Consider the following 21,144-nt stretch of genomic DNA (forward strand, 5'->3'; position numbering starts at 1 on the left):
GGGCACGTATTACCAAGCGCTTTTTAAGCGTTTTTGCTGCAGAAATTCTGCGCCAAAAACGCTTGAAAAACGCATAGTGGGCACGCAGCCTTAGAATGGGCACGCAGCCTTAGAATGGGCACATAACGGAGCCCAGACGGACCCCATGATAATCGATGTTGTCTCCCCTACCTACATCTGAATCAGCAGATCTTCTTTTTTTACATTAAATCCTAAAAACGGAAAAGACGAAATATAAAAACAGAAGTGTGACCGTACCCTCATCCCAGTCAGCATCAGTCCATACCCTCCTTCCATTGGGCAGCTGTACCATCACCTTCATGTTATGTTACAGGAAAATAAAGCTGCTCTTAATTTTAGTTGGAGGAACCAAATTTAATGTCTACTGTCTTGACAGAAAACTTAACTAATGACGAATATCAGGGAAAGCCAAACATGAAATTAAATTTCAGGATAATGGCAGTCCATTGTATGGCCAACAGGAGTCAAAAATGTGTAGATGTTATCTCACTATGACATCAAGGTGGCGCTGTACATGGTGTCTCATACAAGGTCCTGATGCCCTGCATCGCATACTGCCTGGACACTTAACTGGCCACATGACTGGGCACATTGGGACCTGAAGACAAGAGAAGCCATGAGCAAGGTAAGGTAAATGGTCTGGAGTCTGATTTAGGGATCTAGTCTGGGGTCTGGGCTGAGGTGGTGGCATGCTCAAAAGCTGGATCAATTTAAAAGGAATCTGTCACAAGGTTTTTGCTGTCTAAGCTGAGAGCACCGTGATGTAGACAGAGACCCTGAATCAAGAGATAGGTCACTTACTGGGCTGTTTGCTGTAGTTTTATCAGCTGGAGAACACCACTAGAGGACTACTTGGCCTGCTGCCGCCTTGCAGTCCAACTCTGCCCCACCACTGATTGGTTACACAAAGCTTATTATTGAGAGAACTGGTAGATCTTCACCAGATAAAACAGTGATTTTACCAAACGGCAGCAAGCAGCCCAGTAAGTTATACATCACTGGAATCAGGGTCTCTTCTCCTACACCATACTGTTCTCAGATAGGGTAGCAAATATCTGGACACAGATTCCCATTAAAAGCTTGGCATAGGGCACAGCACTATGTAATTAAGCCACTGCTTATATAATATGCATATACAACTGTGAGAGAACAGATTCCATTTTGTGACTGTGGTATTCATTTTGGCTTATAACCCCTGTCTCATAGTGATAAAATAACACTGATGGGCGAGACGTTTCACATTTCTATTCATACTCCTGAAGTTTCTATTGGCTCACAGTTCAGAGGGAACTTTTCCTTGGTCTGTGACCCTATTTAAAGTGCCTACATGCGCTAATAAACCAGAAATCCTGGGTACACCATACAAGGCTGTGCTGTATTGATTTCCCGTGCGCTCGTAACACAAATCTCATTAATTTGTAGTTCGAAAGGCATAGAAGAGAGTGTATTTCGCACAACCATATAGAACAAATTTCTCAAGGTATTCCCCCTGCAATAAGTAAGGCATATACATAAAATGAGTTTAAGCCAAAATACCTCCCTGCTAAAAAATACTGTACTATGGGCAATTCATAAATGCATATTAGTTCTATGGGGCAAAGAAATGGAGACAGGCTCCTTCCCAAGAGAAACAAGAATGCTCTACAGGAAAAAGCCAAGATGCCCAATATTTCTTCTAGACAAGATTATTTTAGCTCTCGTAGACAAAATATATAATATAACGCTGCAAGAGTGTCTCTGTCTGAAACCTCGATAGACTGCGCATGCGCGACGCGCAGTCTGGCTCCAGAGAGAAGCAGGCATCCAGCCGTTACAGGTAAGAGGAGTGTATGCGTAGACACTGAACGCATACCGCGATCTCCGGCGCCATACTGACATACTTATCTGACCGGGAGGAGCGTTGTCGCGGCGCCTCTCTTCGCCGGAGACCGGGGCAGGAGTGAGGCGTCGGATGGGCGCATGCGCATAGCGCTATCCGGCGCCATTTTACTGAAGACACATTTGCAGTGTGTCTTCAGCAAAATGGCACCGGACAGCGCGGTGCTCCGGCGCCGCACTCCTCCCCCGGCCTCCGGCAGAACAGGACGCAGCAGCGCTGGAGCACAGAGAAGAAAGGTGAGTATAAGTGTTTATTTTTTTTGCATGTGTGTACAGTGTGAAAGGGATGATGGGGCCACACATACGAGGATTGGGGTGTGAGGGGTACCATACATACCAGGATTGTGGGGTGAGGGGACCATGTATACCAGGATTGTGGGGTGAGGGGATCATGCATACCAGGATTGGGGGATGAGGGGACCACGCATACCAGGATTGGGGGGTAAGGGGTACCACACATACCAGGATTGGGGGGTGAGGGGACCATGCATACCAGGATTGGGGGGTGAGGGGACCATGCATACCAGGATTGGGGGGTGAGGGGACCATGCATACCAGGATTGGGAGGTGATGGGTACCACGCATACCAGGATTGGGGGGTGAGGGGTACCACACATACCAGGATTGGGGGGTGAGGGGACCATGCATACTAGGATTGGGGGGTGAGGGGTACCACACATACCAGGATTGGGGGGTGAGGGGTACCACACATACCAGGATTGGGGGATGAGGGGAACATGCATACCAGGATTGGGGGGTGAGGGGTACCACACATACCAGGATTGGGGGGTGAGGGGTACCACACATACCAGGATTGGGGGGTGAGGAGACCATGCATACCAGGATGAGGGGCACCACACATACCATTATTGAGGGGTGAGGGGACTATGCATACCAGGATTGGGGGGTGAGGGGTACCACACATACCAGGATTGGGGGGTGAGGGGACCATGCATACCAGGATTGGGGGGTGAGGGGACCATGTATACCAGGATTGGGGGGTGACGGGTGCCATGCATACCAGGATTGGGGGGTGAGGGGTGCCATGTAAACCAGAATAGGGATGAGGGGTACCATACATACCAGGATAGGAATGAAGGGTACCATACATACCAGGATAGGGATGAGGGGTGCCATGTATGCCAGGATAGGGATGAGGGGTACCATGTATACCAGGATTGGGGATGAGGGGCCCATGCATACCAGGATGGGGGGTGAGGGGGTGCCATGAATACCAGGATGTGGGTGAGGGGCCCATGCATACCAGGATGAGGGATACCATACATACCAGGATAGGGATGAGGGAAGGGGTACCACACATACCAGGATTGGGGATGAGGGGTGCCACGCATACCAGGATTGGGGGTGAGGAGTGCCATGCATACAAGGATTGGGGGTGAGGGGTGCCATGCATACCAGGATTGGGGGTGAGGGGTGCCATGCATACCAGGATAGGATGGTGGGGACAAGATGGGGGCAGCACAAATACCAGGAGGGGGGCAGCACATACCAGCATGGGAGACCATATACCAATAAAAATGCTCGCCACCCGGGAGTAGAACGGGTTCAATAGCTAGTATATATATGTCTGTAGATACCACTTATTTAGGTGGGAAGTGTAGACCGGTAGTTAAAGGGGATGAACCCTATTACCAAATACTGTACATCCTAAGGATGGGACCAATTTAAGTGAAAAACTTTCCAAATGTTAAACAATCCTTTCAATGTCTACGGGAAACGTTAGCTTGGATCTGCATACAGAGGGAACAATAATAATCTATGGTGAGTAATTAGAGGTGATAAGGCAATGGGAATGGAGCAATAAGGTAGAGTGATGGCAGACACAACTATACAGCGTTAATCCATTTCCTGCTCAGTCCTTTCCATCTGTCAGTGTTTGTTTTCCTAGATGATGAGAACAGCCGGCACGGTCAGATCTTCATTGATGTACACAACATGCGGCACCAAAATAATAACATGAAAATGTATTTATAAAGCTTAGAGTCAGTAAACCAAATTTGCTGCAGATGTGTTAATGAATAGTTAACATGTTGCCAAGAAGTGTCCTGTCCCCTACTAGTCACTGCAGAGCCAGAATGTCAGTCTATACTCTACCTGGAAAAGACAAAAGCAGGCATCAGATTCTACTCTCCTGCTCCATTTCCCTTCATACTCAGTCATGCTGGACCAGGGTACGGATACTAATACCCGTCATTCCGATAGTAGGTAATAATGGAGATGGGAAGACAAACCAGGAACTTAGGTCCATCACTAGTGCTACCTGTAGGTGGTCTCAATACCATGGTACAGAAAGGGGATATCTGCAGACACAGCAACAACCGTTCGGGCCAAGTTCAGATGAGCATATGAAAAATGTTTTTATATATCAGCTGTTAACTTATGAAAACGTATTTGATTTTGAAAATTTTATTAAGAATTGCCATGTATCCGGAAAACTCATATGTAATACAGATAATCTGTTATGTATCCAATTTTATTTTTGCGAACCTATGGACTTTAATGGACGAGTCATTTAAAATACAGAAGACACTAGTGCATGCTGGGATTTTTTTTTCACATGAACACTTGGAAAATGTCAAAAATAATGTCAGCTGAACAGCCCTACAATAACATTGGTGGGTGTGCTATCTGATTTTAACACGGACTGCCCCAAGACTAAATAAACCGTTTCAGTGATGTTCCTTGGTTCACTTTTCAGAACTGACAGTAAAGCTGCTCACTAACATTCCAGTACAGGGGACTTTTAAAGATTTAGGTCAGGTGCAGATTATCGTGTACTCTCTCATTCAAGAGAATCGGGTCAATTATGCAAATCACGCTGTGATCAGAGTTTGATTAGAGTGTGATCACAGGGTGATCTGATTTTCTTTGATCAGGACAAAAAGCAGAAAAAAAATTCTCCATTTTCTCCATTCTGACAGCCCGTGGAAGTCAGACTGCACTAAGATGACATCCGAGTGCAGTTTAATGTTTTCCATGGACACATTGACTTGCATAGCCAAGTGCGATCTCAATAACCGAGCCAGTCCACGGCTCCATATACTAACAATCGTAAGAGTGCAAATTGATGTTTTGTCAGATCACACTTGGACCAAAAATACGACCATGTGCAGGAAACCTTATTCCTTTATTTTACTTATTTATATAGCGCCACTGTCCCCATTGGGGCTCATAATCTAAATTCCCTATCAGAATGTCTTTGGAGTGTGCACATGTTCTCCATGGTGGAATATGAATCCAAGACCTAAGTCCTGCAAGGGTACATTACTAACCACTGAGTCACCGTGCTGCTCCATGCAGATACCAGCTATATCATTATTGGTCTGCTCACCCATCTGACACTCTGATAAGCAGGTCTATTTGGAGATCATGCTTTAATACTTCGCAATGCTCCTTGCATGCTTTAGTCTGTAGGTCTGTGCACAACTACTCGTTAGGCTTTACATAAAGGATTCTGTCAGCACAAAATAACTGTTCAAACCAAGCACAAGCACTTGGTGCACCCTTGGTGTGCTCAAACAGTTCAGTGCACTTTCCCACCTACTTGTTTTCCATCTACCGTATCTCAGTCTTTTTCTGCCTGCTGCAAAGACAGATCTGTTAGCCAATGAAGAGTAGGACAGAGATAGATGTAAAACAAGTATAGGGGAAGATGCACTGAACTCCTCAGCCATGCCAAGGGTGCACTGAGGGTCTTTGCTTGGTTTGAACAGTCATTTTGTGCTGACAGAATCGCTTTAATCCAGTCCAATACTCCATGCTACCACTTGCATTTCCTGCTCAATCAGTTGTCAAAGTACAGGACAAAAGCACACTTGGGTATGTTCACACAGAAAAATCTGTAGCAGAGTTGCAGGGGCAAATAAGCACCAAGTATTATGGTGCAGAATGGCTACTGCAGATTGACAAATTAAAAAAAAAAAGTATACGCTTAGCACTCCCACGGGTGCGGCAGCCCCTCAGAGCTAAGTTGTAGAGGGAGACTTGCATCCAGCATGGTGGATCTCACCATGCCTAATACACAGTTCCCCAATGGAGATCGTCATATTTGGCAGTGACTATAAGGTCGCCTCCACACCCTTTCTTCAGCGTTTTTAATGGTGTTGTTTACAAGATTTTGTGGTCCCATTTTTTATCTTAATTTTAATTTTCTACATATTTTTTTTCTGACCCTTTAAGTTCTACAGAAGACAAGAAAACGCATAGAAAAACATCAGTGAAAATTCCACAAACAATAAAAAGGTTCCAGATTCCAGTCTAATGATTTTTTTTTACCAACATTCATGCATTATTATATCGAAAAAAAAGGACAGCTATTTAATGGATTTAATAATTTTTGTCACGTCTATGAAAGAAACGCACTACAATGGCTAGCAGCCCTCATCAGAACCAACCTGTTGGGAATCTTGGAGATGTCTATTTTATCCTTTGGGAGAACATAAGGGATGACAACAACTTTCTTCAAATCTGGTAATCCTGAGGAAAGCAGAAGCAGAGTGGACTTCAGGTACGAGAGCGGGATGATCATGCAGAGAAAACACACAAGGGCACGGCATTGCAAAAAGATGGAGAATTCCTTATTAATATATCAGTCACACAGTGAGCTCTGGCTCCGTACACTGAGTGTTAGCAACTGATCTGTGAGGATGCCGGGTGTCGGACCCCCACCAATCTGACATTGATGACCTATTCTAAGAATAAGTACTGTATTCCTGGACAGCCCCAAACCATATACTGTATAGCCTGGACAATGGATACCTGTAATAGGCACTGCTACAGAGGCACAGAAAGGATCAATTTTCTATGCTGCTGTTAAATGAACATTGAGGACATCCGTTCTTTTTTTCTCCTTATATTCGGCCTGTTACATAGATTCTGTACAGTAAAAGGATATATGTAATTGGATACCAGCCAGTACTGTACCTTTCACCACATTCTGAAGTTTCTCCAAATGACCATGTTCCTTCCCGTTATACACTACGGCCTCCACTGAGAAGATTAACTTGGGCTGAATCTGGGAAAATCTGTCCAGCACTCCCTAAAGAAAGACAAAAAAACCCCCAAAAAGCTACAGGAATTATTGCAGGTTTAAAACAGACGTGTTTAGCCGTAGCCAGTTATGACCGCTGCAGCCAATCACTGGCCTCAGCCAACACCAGCCATACATACAAGCATCAGGGATGAGATCAATGATTGGCTGCAGTAATGCAATAAATATTGGATGCGATGTCAAAGTAGCAACATTGATGGGGGATGGAATAGGCATGTTAATATTTTAAACACTTGTTCTGCATTCACTCCATTTAAAAAATAAATAAAAAATCAGAGGCTAGCCCCTGAAACAATGAGCTTCACTGCTGTTAGCATACCTTGTGCTCCAATTTCCCACATTTTTCCAAGATGTCTTCTTGCCGTCAGCTAACAATTGTTATCTTTTCCCCATCAGTAGATAAAAACCTGCTCATTCAGACATCTGAGCAAGTCAGTCTGAACATGGACCGCAATGCATGGACTCGCTGCGGCTCTCCCGACCCGAACTTGACATCCTCACAGAAATATATAAAGCCGTCATGTTTCAGTTGGGAGACCTGCAGCCAGTAGATGCATATGGAAAGCATCGTTATTTCTGACTGAAACATTAGCGACCATTTATTGGAGGTTAAAGCACCTATTAGATCTTTAAAAGGGAAGCGGTCATTAGATACATGCTGCCCGAACCACAGGCAGCATCAATCAAGCCTGGATGTAAGAATGTCTTTTCACTTCAGAGAAAACTATTTTAAAAGCCGCCTAGGCTGACTAGCCCGATGGGGCCCCTCAGTTGGCTTCTCCCTACTCTGGTTGATTGACAGGTCTTTAAAATATAAGAAAACAGAAAATCTTCATACAGTGTGAACAGGTGCAAGCTGCAATGACTGTATACCATACAAAAAGAAAACACAGCAGCACTCTGTATGGGCCAAGATATATGCAAACACTGAAAACATAAGAACTAAACTGCATTATTGCTAAATAAAGTGTACTTACAATAAATGAAGGTTCTTGTCGCATAAATTGGCCAATTCATGTATACCCATGCATAAAAAATTCTGCATTTATCAGCAGTTTTCCTCTCTGTATTTACAGTAGTCTCTGAACTAGTGGATGGAGACTAACTGCTATGCTGTTTTCCACAAACAGCATACATAGATCTATCTGCAGCACACACTCAGAATCAGCAGCACAGAGTTTGTCATACAGCATTACTGAGCATGGTAGCTGTGAATCCAGCACTAGGATGAGATGCAACACTTACTAGAAAGCAGCATTTCCGTCTCTGCCTGGATCACTCATGCAGCTCTTTCTCCACCCTCCTCTCCAAAGATATCTATAGGCAGAATTTAACCTGATCCCTAAGGGAAGTGAAAGTCAGTCTTGTCTCTCTAGATGGATTTTAGTACTTTTTAAGATGTACAATACAAAGTTATACTGTGGTACCGTGTTAGCCAGAAAAATCAATGTAAATACTTTTATGCCAAAAATGACAAAAGTATTCTCGGAGTGATACGTTTATTGGCTAACCAGAAATATATATATATATATGCAAGCTTTCAGAGCACAGAGGCTCCTTCTTCAGGCGAGATTACAAATTAATTCATAACACAAAAGGCACAACATTTGAGAGATGTTGCAACAAGACATTTGTTCATGAGGTGTAAGTTGTGATGACTCCTACTGATAAGTTAGGGAGAGCTAATTTTTTTTTTTTGTTGCAAAATGAGAGGCCTTGGGAATGTTTAATTATCTGGGGGTGTGAATTATGTCCATGTAGTGAGTCATTAACCCAGGTGTTATATTTAGTCCTGTTGTCAGTGAACTGAACATCCTTATCAATTTGAATTCCCAAATTTTTCTTTCTCTGTTGCCCTTGAAGTGACCTTTTAGTATTAAAACTTTTAGATCTTTCATACAGTGTCCCCGGCCAGAGAAATGTTTTCCCACAGGCGTGTCCAGTTCATTCTTTATTGTGTGTCTGTGTAAATTCATTCTCGTTTGCAGTTTTTGCATCATTTCTCCATTATAAACTCCTTCTGGGCACCTTTTACATTGTATAATGTACACCACATTGGAGGATGTACATGAAAAGACATCCATGATTTTGTTGTCCTGATTTGTGTTAGGTATGCAGACTGTATTTGATGGTAATATGTGGGTACAAGTTTTGCATTTTTTGTTTTTACATGGGAATGTGCCCGTCACTGATGGTGATGAGAGGACACTTCTGACAAGGAGATTCCTTGTGTTAGGGGGCTGTTTGTAGGAGAGAAGTGGCAGTTCTGGGAATATTTCTTTCACTTTGTGGTCTCTGTGGAATATGGGTTGGAGATCAGCACCAATTTTCCTTAGGATGTTCATGTGGGGGTTGTATGTGACCACAAGAGGTACCCTGTTGTTGTCTTCCCTTTGTCTGTAATCCAGGAGACTACTTCTTGGTATCCTTGTAGCTCTGTGAATTTGTTCATCTATTACCAGTGGATGGTATCCTTGTTGTAGGAATGTATTCCTCAGGGATAGTAGCTGCAGTTTTCTGTCCTTGCTGTCTGAACAGATTCGAATGTACCTCAGAGCTTGACTGTAGATGATGGATTTTTTGTGAGTCTTGGATGAAAGCTGTTCCATCTAAGATATGCTGGACGTCCTGTGGGCTTATGGTAAATTGATGTTTGTATGGTGTTGTCTTTGATGTAAATGGTCATGTCCAGAAAATGTATTTGGGATTTTGAGAAGTTGAGGGTGAGCTTGATGGTTGGGTGGAACCTGTTGAAGTTATCGTGGAAAGTGAGCAGATCATCTTTTGAGCCTATCCAGATTATTAGCAGAGCATCAATGTAGCGGAAGTATGCTAGGGGTTTAATAGAGCAAGATGACAAAGCCATACAAATCTTACTGCGGAATCACCTCATTGGATTTTTCTACAACAAGAAGAGGACCATCCATGAGGAGATAACTTCTCTACAGGACCGAATACAAGGATTCATGTCTAATCAAGGAGATATTACAGGATTTTTACAAAAAAAAAAAAAAATACCTGGTTAGCCATTAAGGTATCACTCCGAGAATATTTTTGTCAGTTTTGGCATAAAAGTATTTACAGCACTTTTTAAGAGTGTATACAGAGTTTCAAGAGGCAGTAAGGGGGAGAAGAAGTGGCTCATAATTGGAGAAAGAAGCATTTTTCTCCAGTAAGATATATTACAGTAATATATTCACTTGTACTATTCATTTGAGGCAGTAAATCAATTTTTGTGAGCAATCCCTTCAATAAGTTTCTTCAACAGAAGAAAGTTTGTTCCAAAAATTCAGCAACTGTCCAATCTGAATTGGAGCTTGCAGAAACCCATGTGCTCGCTGCAGAAGCACAGCTCAGATGTAAGGAATGGACTTTTCAAATATAGAAATTTCTGCAATAAATTCTCAGACTGAAAACATATCCGAAAAGGTTCTGTCCATCTCAGACAGAATATTATCCTGGCACAGCTCCAATACATAGAGATGCATTAGCCCCATCAATAAAACATCACCGCAGACAGCCCCTTTATTACATCCTGTGCCAGCATCGTTCATGCCGATGTCACCATTCGTCTGCAGCCACAAATAGCATCTTATCATCCTGCTGCAGCAACGCACAAAGTAAATGAACCATCATTTACACATCAGCGCTGCCAGGTAGCACCTATAAAAATACTTTCCTTATAAAACACACAGGAAGCTTATGTCACGTTCCACTAGAAGACATGCGCTCGGTTACAAAACGGAACGAGCAAAATATATACAGATAACAATGAGGTAATGAGTCAGATCTGGAGACAGAACAGCACATGTTAAATTAATTAATGCAGGGGAGATGAGCAGCTGCCATACTTATCTGGAGCCGCTTATTGACAACCAAACAGAACTAGACAACTGACCCTTCCAGAGGCCCTGGTAATCCATGCAGACTGACGGCCAATAGATTTCTCCAGTGGCTTTTCAGAGATGAAGATGAAATGATAGGGACCAAAATGAACAAAAGAGAAATCTAAATCGCATTAATATTTGGGGTGACCACCCTTTACCTTCAAAATAGCAGCAATTCTAGGTATACTTGTACACAGTTTTTGAAGGAACTTGGCAAGGAGGTTGTTCCAAACATCTTGGAGAACTAACCACAGATCTTCTGTGGATGTAGGCTTCTCCAAATCCTTCTGTCTCTTCGTGTAATCCCAGTGTTATGTCTGTGTCGGAATCCTCTCCTAGTACTTCTGCTGTTAGGTAGCGCCGTGCTCTTCTGCCAACAGCATTGTGGGACCTGCATCACATTAGTTTGGCTGGGACTTGTGGTCCAGCCTAGACAGGGACTCTATGTATTACTTACTACAGGGTACAGATTGTCAGTTATAATCAGTACTTCAGCTCAGAATTTATTTTTCCAATTTGGAATATAAACATCAAACTCTGATTAGTTGGGCAAAAAGGAAGCTTAATATGGTCCTTGCTTTGCTCTATTTCATTTTGCTATGGCTGATACATGTGGTGGTGTAGCCTTGTGTCCTCTCTGTCCCAGCAAGGTCAGAAATTTCTGAGCAGACCACGGATCTCATACATTGAACATGGGAACATGCTAGCCAGCAACCATGCTATTTTTACATACTCCTTAGTCATAAATACTGAGAAAGCTCCCATCATATAGGTCAGAGGCTCACACTCACCCAATGGCCTCTATCGGGTCTACATGCATCAGGTATATGGTTATTAGTTATGATAGATATTATATATAGATATTATTTCCTAAACTGCTTCAATCTCTACGGAGTCCCAATAAATATCGGCCGATCTCCATAGCACTTCTCCAGTTTACATAGAAAGATGGCTGCCTACAACGATTATATTATAGACCACCCAAAAAGATGTGATCAGACTATGAACGAGGGTTTGGTCAGTGTGAACATGGCCGCAATGATCAGAAGTGAGCGTTCTTACCCATGTAAAGAAGTCCTTAACCAAACTAACTGAAATGATGAAAAAGTAAAAAAGTTTCAATATGGGCAGACTTGACACATGGACGCAGATGGAAAGAATCCGGTGTCTTTTGTTTTTTTATTTCACCATTGGTTAGCTATCGGTATTGTATGTACACTGTGTGCATTAATATGCTTATCAATCGCCGTCCTCTGCCGTTTCCAGCGCTGCTTCGATTGACCATCATCATCTTGTGACTGAACCTATTTGCCAGCTCAAGCTAAACTAAAGATGGTTATTTCCTATCTTAAGCTACAGCCCCACTATCAGTATTTGGTCAGTATTTCACATCAGTATTTGTAAGCCAAAACCAGGAGTCGGACAAAAATGCAGAAGTGGTGACGTGTTTCTGTTATACGTTTTCTCTGATTGTTCCTCACCTGTTTTTTTCTTACAAACACTAATGTAAAATACTGACCAAATACTGATAGTGTGACCGTAGCCTTAATGTAAGTCTATAAAAGATGTGTTCTGAGTCTCACTGACGTCTGGGCTATACACTGGATTGAACAGACGAGTCACAACTCCGGTAACGTGGTGCAGAAGTGGAGTGGAGTGGCGCTGGGAACGGCAAAAGACGGGTATTTTATTACACAAATGGAACACACCTTATTGATACCTGTCCGATGGTAAAATGAAAAAAGAATAAACTTTGGAGTGGTACTTTAACATTGGAATGTTTTTCGGACACAGAAGATGCTCAGCTAAGCAAATCTGTATGTAATCACCCTGGAATGCCTGCTGAGATTAAATAGCCGATGCCACCAAATTGCTGGTTTCTAACTCTCGGGCCAGCCTGCAGTGTTCCTGAAGAGCCCTTCTGATGCCAATCAAGTAGCCGGAGGAGAATACTCAGAAAAGACAATGGTTAAATTAAGAGCGATGACGCAAAGAGAACACAAAATTATACAGTCAGATATGAGTCAGAAGCGTTCCCGGGACGGTGCATTACTGTGTCATTGTGGTCTAACAGATGATTTAGTGCAATAACCCCAAGAAAAGCACAACTGACTGGCCGGCAATGAAGAATTATGGGAAGAGATTGATTTTTAATGAAGTGAGAATTGCAGAACAAGCGAACATTTACAACATATGAAAATGTGGAAATAAGGTTAACACTTTCCTGTACCTCTCCGCAAGTAAAATAATTCTAAGAGATTTTGCGAGGTGATGAGCGCTCATGTCAGGAACAAGGGGAAGAGTAAGGTGCTAGTGCTCTCTGGTGGTCAAATCGAGAAATGCAGGGGAGAAAATAAACTAGATGGCTGTCGGTAGCATGAAGAATTATTGCTATAGGCAAGACTTAAGCAGAATTTATTTTTGCCTCTTCCGTGACATAATGTACCGCAATCCCTAGGAGAGCCAGTGCCAACACCGCTAAAACAGCGCCCGAGGAGAGTGTAGGTGTTATTATTTTACAAAGTGGAAACATGGAGATTCAGAAGGGGTTGTCCAAGTAGTGGATAACCCCTTTAACTACGACTCAGCTTGCAAAAAAAGGGTTTGGAGTATAAGGCCATGTTTACACGCACTGTTTTGGCTGCATTTTTTTCTGCAAGCAAAACCTGCTCACGGCAGTAAAAACGCTGCATTAAAAACGCCCGTTTTTTTTTGGTATTTTTCGCTGCATTTTTGCAGCGCTTTCTGAGTGTGGATTATATGTGTGCTTTGTTTACAAAAATACTTAATAAAGTTTTCTTCACATAAAAACGCTGCGAAAAATGCATTTTTGGAGCTTTTTTTTCCACTTTCTAATTGCTTTCAAAGGGAGAGAAAAATGCTGAAAGAATTGACATGTTGCAGAATTAAAAATCGCTTCAGTTCTCAAATTCAGCCAGGATAAAAAAAGTTCTTCCCTTCTAATAAGCTGTTACATAATTACGGTAAAGAGTGAAATCCTGGAAGGCGTCTCACATCTGATCTGAAGTGTGTATACATGTACAATGGTACAATGTTCTCTAATGCAGCCATGGGAATGAAGGCCCTGCTCTGGGATGAACTGGAAAGACACCAAGTTAGGCTATATACGGTATTACCCTATGGCTACCAACCAATAAAAAGTTGTTATATTTTCAGTTATGTGCCGGACCTCATATTTTACCTTAGTTACTTGCATGTAACAATATTCACGTTACCAATATACACTAAACCTTATATGTACATTCTTGTTCATGAAAATGGAGCACAGCGAGGAAAAACATAGAATACACCCAGAGTACCTGTAGTATATTGACTCTGGCTACGTTCCCACATCCTGACCACAGTCACACCTCGGTTTACAGAGCACATAATGCTTACACTGTACAGATCAGTGAGAAAATTAAGGTCCGCCAAACGTGCCTCCTGCATACCCCAGGCTGAGCAGAGAAAAAGATAGTACTAGAAACCTAAAGGTGCAGTTCACACGTTGCATATCTAGTTTGGATTTTTGTGTTTCTTGCAGATTTCACCTCTTTCTATTCAAAGGGTTGGGGTCTAAGGGTAATGTTTCTCCTTGTGGAGAGTGACATGTCAAGCCTGGCATGTCAGAGTGAGGAGACTTAAAAGCCATGCATGCTCTTCTGGGAAATTCAGTATGCAAACTGTCCGTTCAGAGAAAAAGAGGACTTCAACTCTAGTGCCACCTATTGGAAGCAGCTATCCTACAAGTCAATATCAACCCTTCAACGAGCCTTGCAATATGACTTAGGATAAAAGCTAAACCAGAATCTCAATTTGTAGACATGGTGTTTCGGTGTGATTGCCCCTTGTCAGTGCAAAGTGTGAGATTTGATTTGGCTGGGTGAGAGGCCCTGGACAGGGGTTCTAAGGGGGTAACGTTTCTCCTTGTGGAGAGTGACATGTCAAGCTTGGCATGTCAGAGTGAGGAGACTTAAAAGATTGTTGCTTCCAATAGGTGGCACTAGAGTTCAAGTCCTCTTCCTCTGAAGTGACAATTTGCACATTGCAAGGGGTGAAATTTGTGTTGAAACTGCAAAAACTTGACACCCGGCAGATTTAAGAAGCCGCACTGCAAGTAAACCTTTGGAGACTCTGGCACTGCATTATGGCAAAGGTAATTCTTTACTTCACTGTGTACTTGTCCTGAAGGAGTAGTTCTGGTTTAGTATCTTTGCTACACTTTTATACTACAGTTCATATTTAAGCTCCTTCATATTTTGGGCAACTAATGATTTTTTACTTGGGTTAAACCTCATACTTACTATCTATAAAATTAGAGCTCACCCTATCTGCCACTCTTATTATATTTTCCTTTGCTGCAGCGCCCCCCACTGGCTGATTCACTATGGCTTTCATTCTTAGACCACAGCCATCTTTTTATGTTATATGCACGATCCTCTTTTCCCTGAACAGCAATCTTCCCTGATTTGCTTCTTGTGGACTATCGGTATTATGGGCTTCATTGAAAGAAAATGGCATCCTGGCTGTGACAGCACCCTATGAATTTTCCCCAATGGAGATTGAGAATCTGTTACCAGTGTTTTGCCACCTAATCTAATAATGTAGAGACAGAAATCCTGATTCCAGCAATATCACTTACTGGGCTGCTGGCTGAAGTTTTGATAAAAATCAGCAGAAGACTATCACTAGAGGACTAGTAAACCTGCTGCCATGTCGTCTTCTATATTCATTAGCTCTGCATAACCCCACCCCCACCACTGATTGGCAGCTATGTGTACACTGTCCATAGGCAGAAAGCTGCCAATCAGTGGTGTGGATGGGGTTATACAGAGCTCCGCATTCAGAGAACTAGTAGATCTGCAGAAGAGGAAACAGTTTGTAAATCAAAACTGCAGCAAGCAGCACAGTAAATGATACATCACTGAAATTAGGGTCTCTGCCCCTACGTCACGCTGCTCTCTTTTGGGGTAACAAAAATCTGGACACTGATTCCCTTTAAAAAGGTATTGTTGTGCCTCATAAATGACACTATATCTTTTAACTACTTGCAGACGGGCCATAGGCTTAAATGTCCACGTGGTCAGCATTTTACTCTGCAGTGAAGTTCTAAAACCTCATTGTAGAGTAAGTAGCTGCATAGAGATCATGCAGCTCAAGAAGCAGGGGGCCGGCTGTTAGACACAGTCAGACTCCCCACATAGAGAAGGCAGAGGTGGTTTATTACAATCTCTGTCTTCCCGATTGCTGTATGTACAGTGCTGAACAAGAGCTGTGTGTACAGTATAGGAAGCATTGACAACGCTACCTTCTCCACACCCAGCGATCATGTGATGACAGGGTGCCGAGAGGGAGTAGGAGCTGCTCAGTTCTAGCAAACCCAGGTCAGCTCAGGAGTTCAAATAGGAGGCTAAATTTACCCTGTAACTGGCTGGGGCTAATGTACCAGCCCAAGTTACAGGGGAAATCAGCAATATATAAAATGTATTTAAACGTTGATATGCTGTTTCTAGCACTGCCCCCTTCAAAAAACCAAAAAAATATCTGCAATATATAAAAATAATCTCTACGGAAAAAAGAACACAATTTAAAACGTTTTTGTTTTTTTTAAAGTGGTTCATTGTGGTTGTTAAAAAAAGACAATGATTACTTGAATATCTGAATGAAAAAATGTTTTAGAGTTGTTAAAATACATATACAAAAAAACAAACCAGAAAATGTGCCTGATCAGGAATGGGAAAAAAATGGCCTTGTCCTAAACTAGTTATCGAAGTTAGATTACAAAGTAGCTTTATTTTTCAGAGTGCCGTGAAGTCATTTTTTGCAAAACAGCGATTATTATGTAAATAAGCCATTATCTGCTAACAGGCAAAGCTAAACCAAGTTTCACATTTGAAACATTCATAAACCCCCATATGTGCCTCCCCTATATTTTTATATTTTACTTGTGACTAATGTATGGTTATAAAAAAGCAGTAGATTATTAAATAGACAGGAATGAATCAGAGACGAGGATTGCATATCATTCTAAGAATGCTGGCATTTTCTTAGAACCTATAGTGCTGCTCACCATTATTGGCACCCCTTCATTTTTTCATAGACTGTACAATATCTTCAGGAATAACCAAAGTTATATCCTCAGGATTTTTTAATTAGTAAAAAGTGTTATTATCCAAAGTAATACAACAATAAAACATTGTTTTTCAACTTCCATGTTGCAATTTCAAAGAAGAAACAGAATAAACAGCATGTGCAGCAATAAAGGCACCCCTAATTAATACTTGGTTGCAGACCCTTTGGCATTGCTGACAGCCTCTAAATGTTTCTTGTGGCCATCTATTCGCTTCTTGCACTTCTCAGCTGGAATTTTCTCCCACTCTTCCTTTGCAGTTTGTTCAAGCTCTTGAATGTTTCCCAATGGCAAATTTCAGCTCACCCCAAAGATTTTCAATGTGATTGAGGTCAGGACTCATTGCTCACCATTTTAAAACAGTCAATTTTTTCTTTTTTAACCATTCCTGTGTACTTTTGGATGTGTGCTTTGGGTCATTGTCTTGCTGGAGGACCCATGATCTTCGACTCAAACCATGATTTCTTACACTGGGTCGGACATTTCGCTCTAAAATCTATTGATAATTCTCTGATTTCATGATTCCTGTAATACGGTCAAGGCCTCCAGTACCAGACGCAGCAAAGCAACCCCACCGCATTATGGATGCTCCACCATGCTTTACTTTTCATAAGGTGTTCTTTTCATTATAAGCTTCATTGTGCCATCTGTAAACAAACTGATGCATTGCATTGCTAAAGAGCTCTATTTTTGTTTCATCGGTCCACAGAAAATTTTCCAAGAAGGATTGTAGTTGTCAAGATACTCTTTAGAAAAGATCAGTCGCTCCTTTTTATGTCTTTTCTTCAGAAATAGTTTCTTCCCTGGCCTTCGCCAATAAATCTTTGTTTGGTTTAGTGTGCTGCGTATGGTACTTGTTGAAACCATGACCCCAGACTGTTCTAGGTTGGCCTTCAGGTCTTTGGATGTTTGATGTAGTGTTTTTTCCACCATTCGCACCAACCTTCGAAGACATCTCTTGTCAATTTTCCTCTTTCCCCCAAGTCCCGGGAGGTTCTTAACTGTTCCATACTTGGCAAACTTCTTAGTAACATTGCGCACTGTTGAAACTGGGATACCAAGGTCTTTGGAGATGGCCTTATACCCTTTGAAAGTTTTGTGTTTGCTAATAATAGCAGTTCTGATGTCCTCAGACAGCTCCTTTGTCTTCACCATTGCGACAAAGGAACAGGGCCAACCATGTGGCTTTTTAAAACACTGAAGTCATCAATCATTGGCTAATTCATGTCAAATGGCCACCGACAATTAATCACAGGTGAATCTCTTTTGTGATTTACCACAGGAGAGTCAAAATGTGTTTCCATACTAAATTAATGTAAAGGGTGCCAATAACAGTGACACAGCAAACTTTAGGTTTTTCTATTTTTCCCTCCCATTGTTTTTTGCTTTAAATGATTGTATTGCTCTTTTGTATTTAACATGAGTGCCCTATACAAAAAAAACTGTTTCACTTGATTCATTTTTTTCAGGAGATATTCCACATTATGTACTTAAAATTCATGGGTGCCAATAACGATGAGCAGGAATGTACAGTTACTCCATGAAATGTTGGAATAAGCTAACAACTGGGCAATAACATTTCTCTTAAAGAAGTTGTCCACACTTTGACAACTCCTTCTCATGCCCCATGCTTGGCCCCAATAAGATAAAAAATCTTATACTCACCTCCCGTGCCAGCGCCGTTCCAGCAGTGTCGGCACTCGCGGACCCGGGCTTCCGTGCGCTTGTTGTGACACGTGGTGCCCAGCTCCCAGTCAGCACTGCCGTCGCTGTCTCTGCCTTTGTACGAATTGAACATGAAGAGGAAGTCAGTTCAGCGGCAGCCTGGGCTTCCTCTTCATGTTCAATTCGACAGAAGGCGGGGCCAGGGACGCCAGCGCTGATTGGGCACCTGGCTCATGTGATATAACAACCGAGGGAAAGCCCTGGGACCGCGAGTACCGACACCACTGGAATGGCGCCAGCATGGGTATAAGCTTTTTAATTTTAGCGGGGCCAAAACATTTAGATCAAGAAGGGGTTGTACTAGTAGTGGACAACCCCTCTAACTACAGGGTTTGCCCCTGTAATGTCAGCACTGTCTGGTGAAGGAGTGGCACAACGCAGAGTTCTAAGTGAAGATGTGCCGGCATTGATATTTCACAGAGCCTCCAATAATTTACTAAAACAGACCCGCCTTCATTTATTGCAAAGTATTGTACAATCTTGGATTTTATTGTCAGCAACAAACTTCTAAAAAGTTAAAGGGGTGATCCAACATTGAAATACATATTTTATTCTCAGGCATGGATGGTTTAAAACAATAACCGGAGGAATACTCCCCTTCCAGCAGCCCGCGGATCCAGCACCAGAGGTCTGTGCTGGCTCTGGAAGTCAACACAACCACTGGATTCTGTGACTGGAGAAACATACAAGAGCATGCTCTTCTAGCCACCTGACCACTGCAACCTAATAAAAAGAAAATATACATATCTATGTTGGACAAGCCCTTTAACAGCATCATATAACTTACATTCACTCCAAAATCGGGAGATGTGGCACTCCAAATGGCCCCTATGCTTGCAGCAGCCAGCATCGCTTCCACTGTCTGTATACAGTTAGGAAGGTAGCCTAAAGAAAAAAAAATGGATTTTGCTTTAACTGAACGTGAACATGTGATTTACAAACAAGATTAACAAAGATATGCATTTTAGGATTCCCAGTCAGTTTAATATACATACTTAATTATACATAAAGCAGCTTAAATGGGTTGTTCAGATATGCTTACTTCTGAATCAGGATGTGAGCAGTGCCAATGACGTCACATTCCCAGAATTGGACATGGTCACATATCTGGGCAGGTATATCGGGACACAACATCATTGGGACCTGTCACCTCCTGATATGTGCTGAAAAACCCTTTAAATTCATTGACGCTGAATTTTACAGCAGATAAAAAAATGGACACTTTAAAAAAATAGTGAATGCAGATTGAGTACCAGGTTACAGGACTGGACCTGGTCTTTAACCCCTTTCTCAACAAATGACGTACTTCTATTTCCCACAGATACACAGCCGGAATCTTGCTGTAACAGCAGCAACCGCAGTCATCTCAGATTGCTGCTGTATAACTATTTAAATGTCAATGTCAAGCACTGACATTAAAAAAGAAAAAAACACCATTATTCATGTTTTGGATCACTGCAACCATAATGTCCGATATGAATCATATCGCCAGGTAATTTCTACCTCACAATGAACACTGCAAGAAAAAAAGAAAAAAAAAAAAAAGTGTTTTCGCCATTGTTTTTGAGGTTTTGTTTTTCAGCCATTTCACTGTAGTTTTCATTCAAAACTATAACTTGTTCCGCAGAAAACAAGCTATGTTGGAGGGAGAAGAAACAAATAAAAAAAACTTATGATTCTTGGAAGAAGAGGAGAAAAAAATGGAAGCCCAAAAAAGAAAAATCATCTTATCATAAAGGGGTTAAGCTACAGCTTGAGAAAATCTGTAATACAATTTTATTTGCACGTCGGACCCCTAGCCGATATAGCGATGACCGCCTCTATACTAACGCTCATCCCCACAGATTCGGCTATGGACAAGCTCTGCACACCTTCATCTCACACATTCTTATTTTATTATACTCATTTGGACAATTCTGTAAACCAATTTACGAAAAGAAACATCCTTGGATGTCAGTATTAAAGGGATAATGAGGTCCCCGGAGAAGAAAGCCACTTAGTTACAATCTGTGCTCGATTTCTCCTTTCACAGAGATGTTGCCACATAATGTCCGCGTACACCTATATCTTCTGTACTTTACTGTCTAACCTTACTGAAGTGTTGTGATAAGATCAAGCCCTGTGCAGATTAATAGGCTTTGTATGGTAAGGACACAGGAAGGAGCCTTTCTACAGCCTTCCATTCAGGATGCGGCATTCATTATCCACATTTCCCATACAAATGAATCGAGAGCAGCACATGCATGGCCACCTCTCAAGAGGATGCGAGTCACGGTGGTGGGCCTGGAATTGATCAGACTTTATGTCTTGGCCTGTGGGTATGCCATAAACGTTCAAGATGGGAAGAATACTTTAAATTGTCTAGTTTTCAGAATATTATCCTGGGGAAGGCAGCTGTGCCACATGAAGACGCAGTCCCCTGGGTGCCACAC

General features: G+C 42.2%; 1 protein-coding gene across 1 annotated transcript in view; it reads right to left on the reverse strand.

Moving 5' to 3' along the window:
• AACS (acetoacetyl-CoA synthetase) overlaps positions 1-21,144 on the reverse strand; it is a 104,248-nt gene that overhangs the window by 41,895 nt on the left and 41,209 nt on the right. The window contains exons 5-7 of the mRNA XM_073676145.1: positions 19,500-19,597; positions 6,844-6,958; positions 6,315-6,396 (exon numbers count right to left, since the gene is read on the reverse strand). Coding sequence (XP_073532246.1) covers positions 6,315-6,396; positions 6,844-6,958; positions 19,500-19,597 — 295 coding nt within the window. The remainder of the gene's footprint in view (positions 1-6,314; positions 6,397-6,843; positions 6,959-19,499; positions 19,598-21,144) is intronic.

Source organism: Phyllobates terribilis, unplaced genomic scaffold (assembly GCF_046119375.1).
Source record: "Phyllobates terribilis strain yellow unplaced genomic scaffold, ASM4611937v1 Scaffold_1__5_contigs__length_1240528914, whole genome shotgun sequence".
Lineage (NCBI taxonomy): Eukaryota > Metazoa > Chordata > Amphibia > Anura > Dendrobatidae > Phyllobates > Phyllobates terribilis.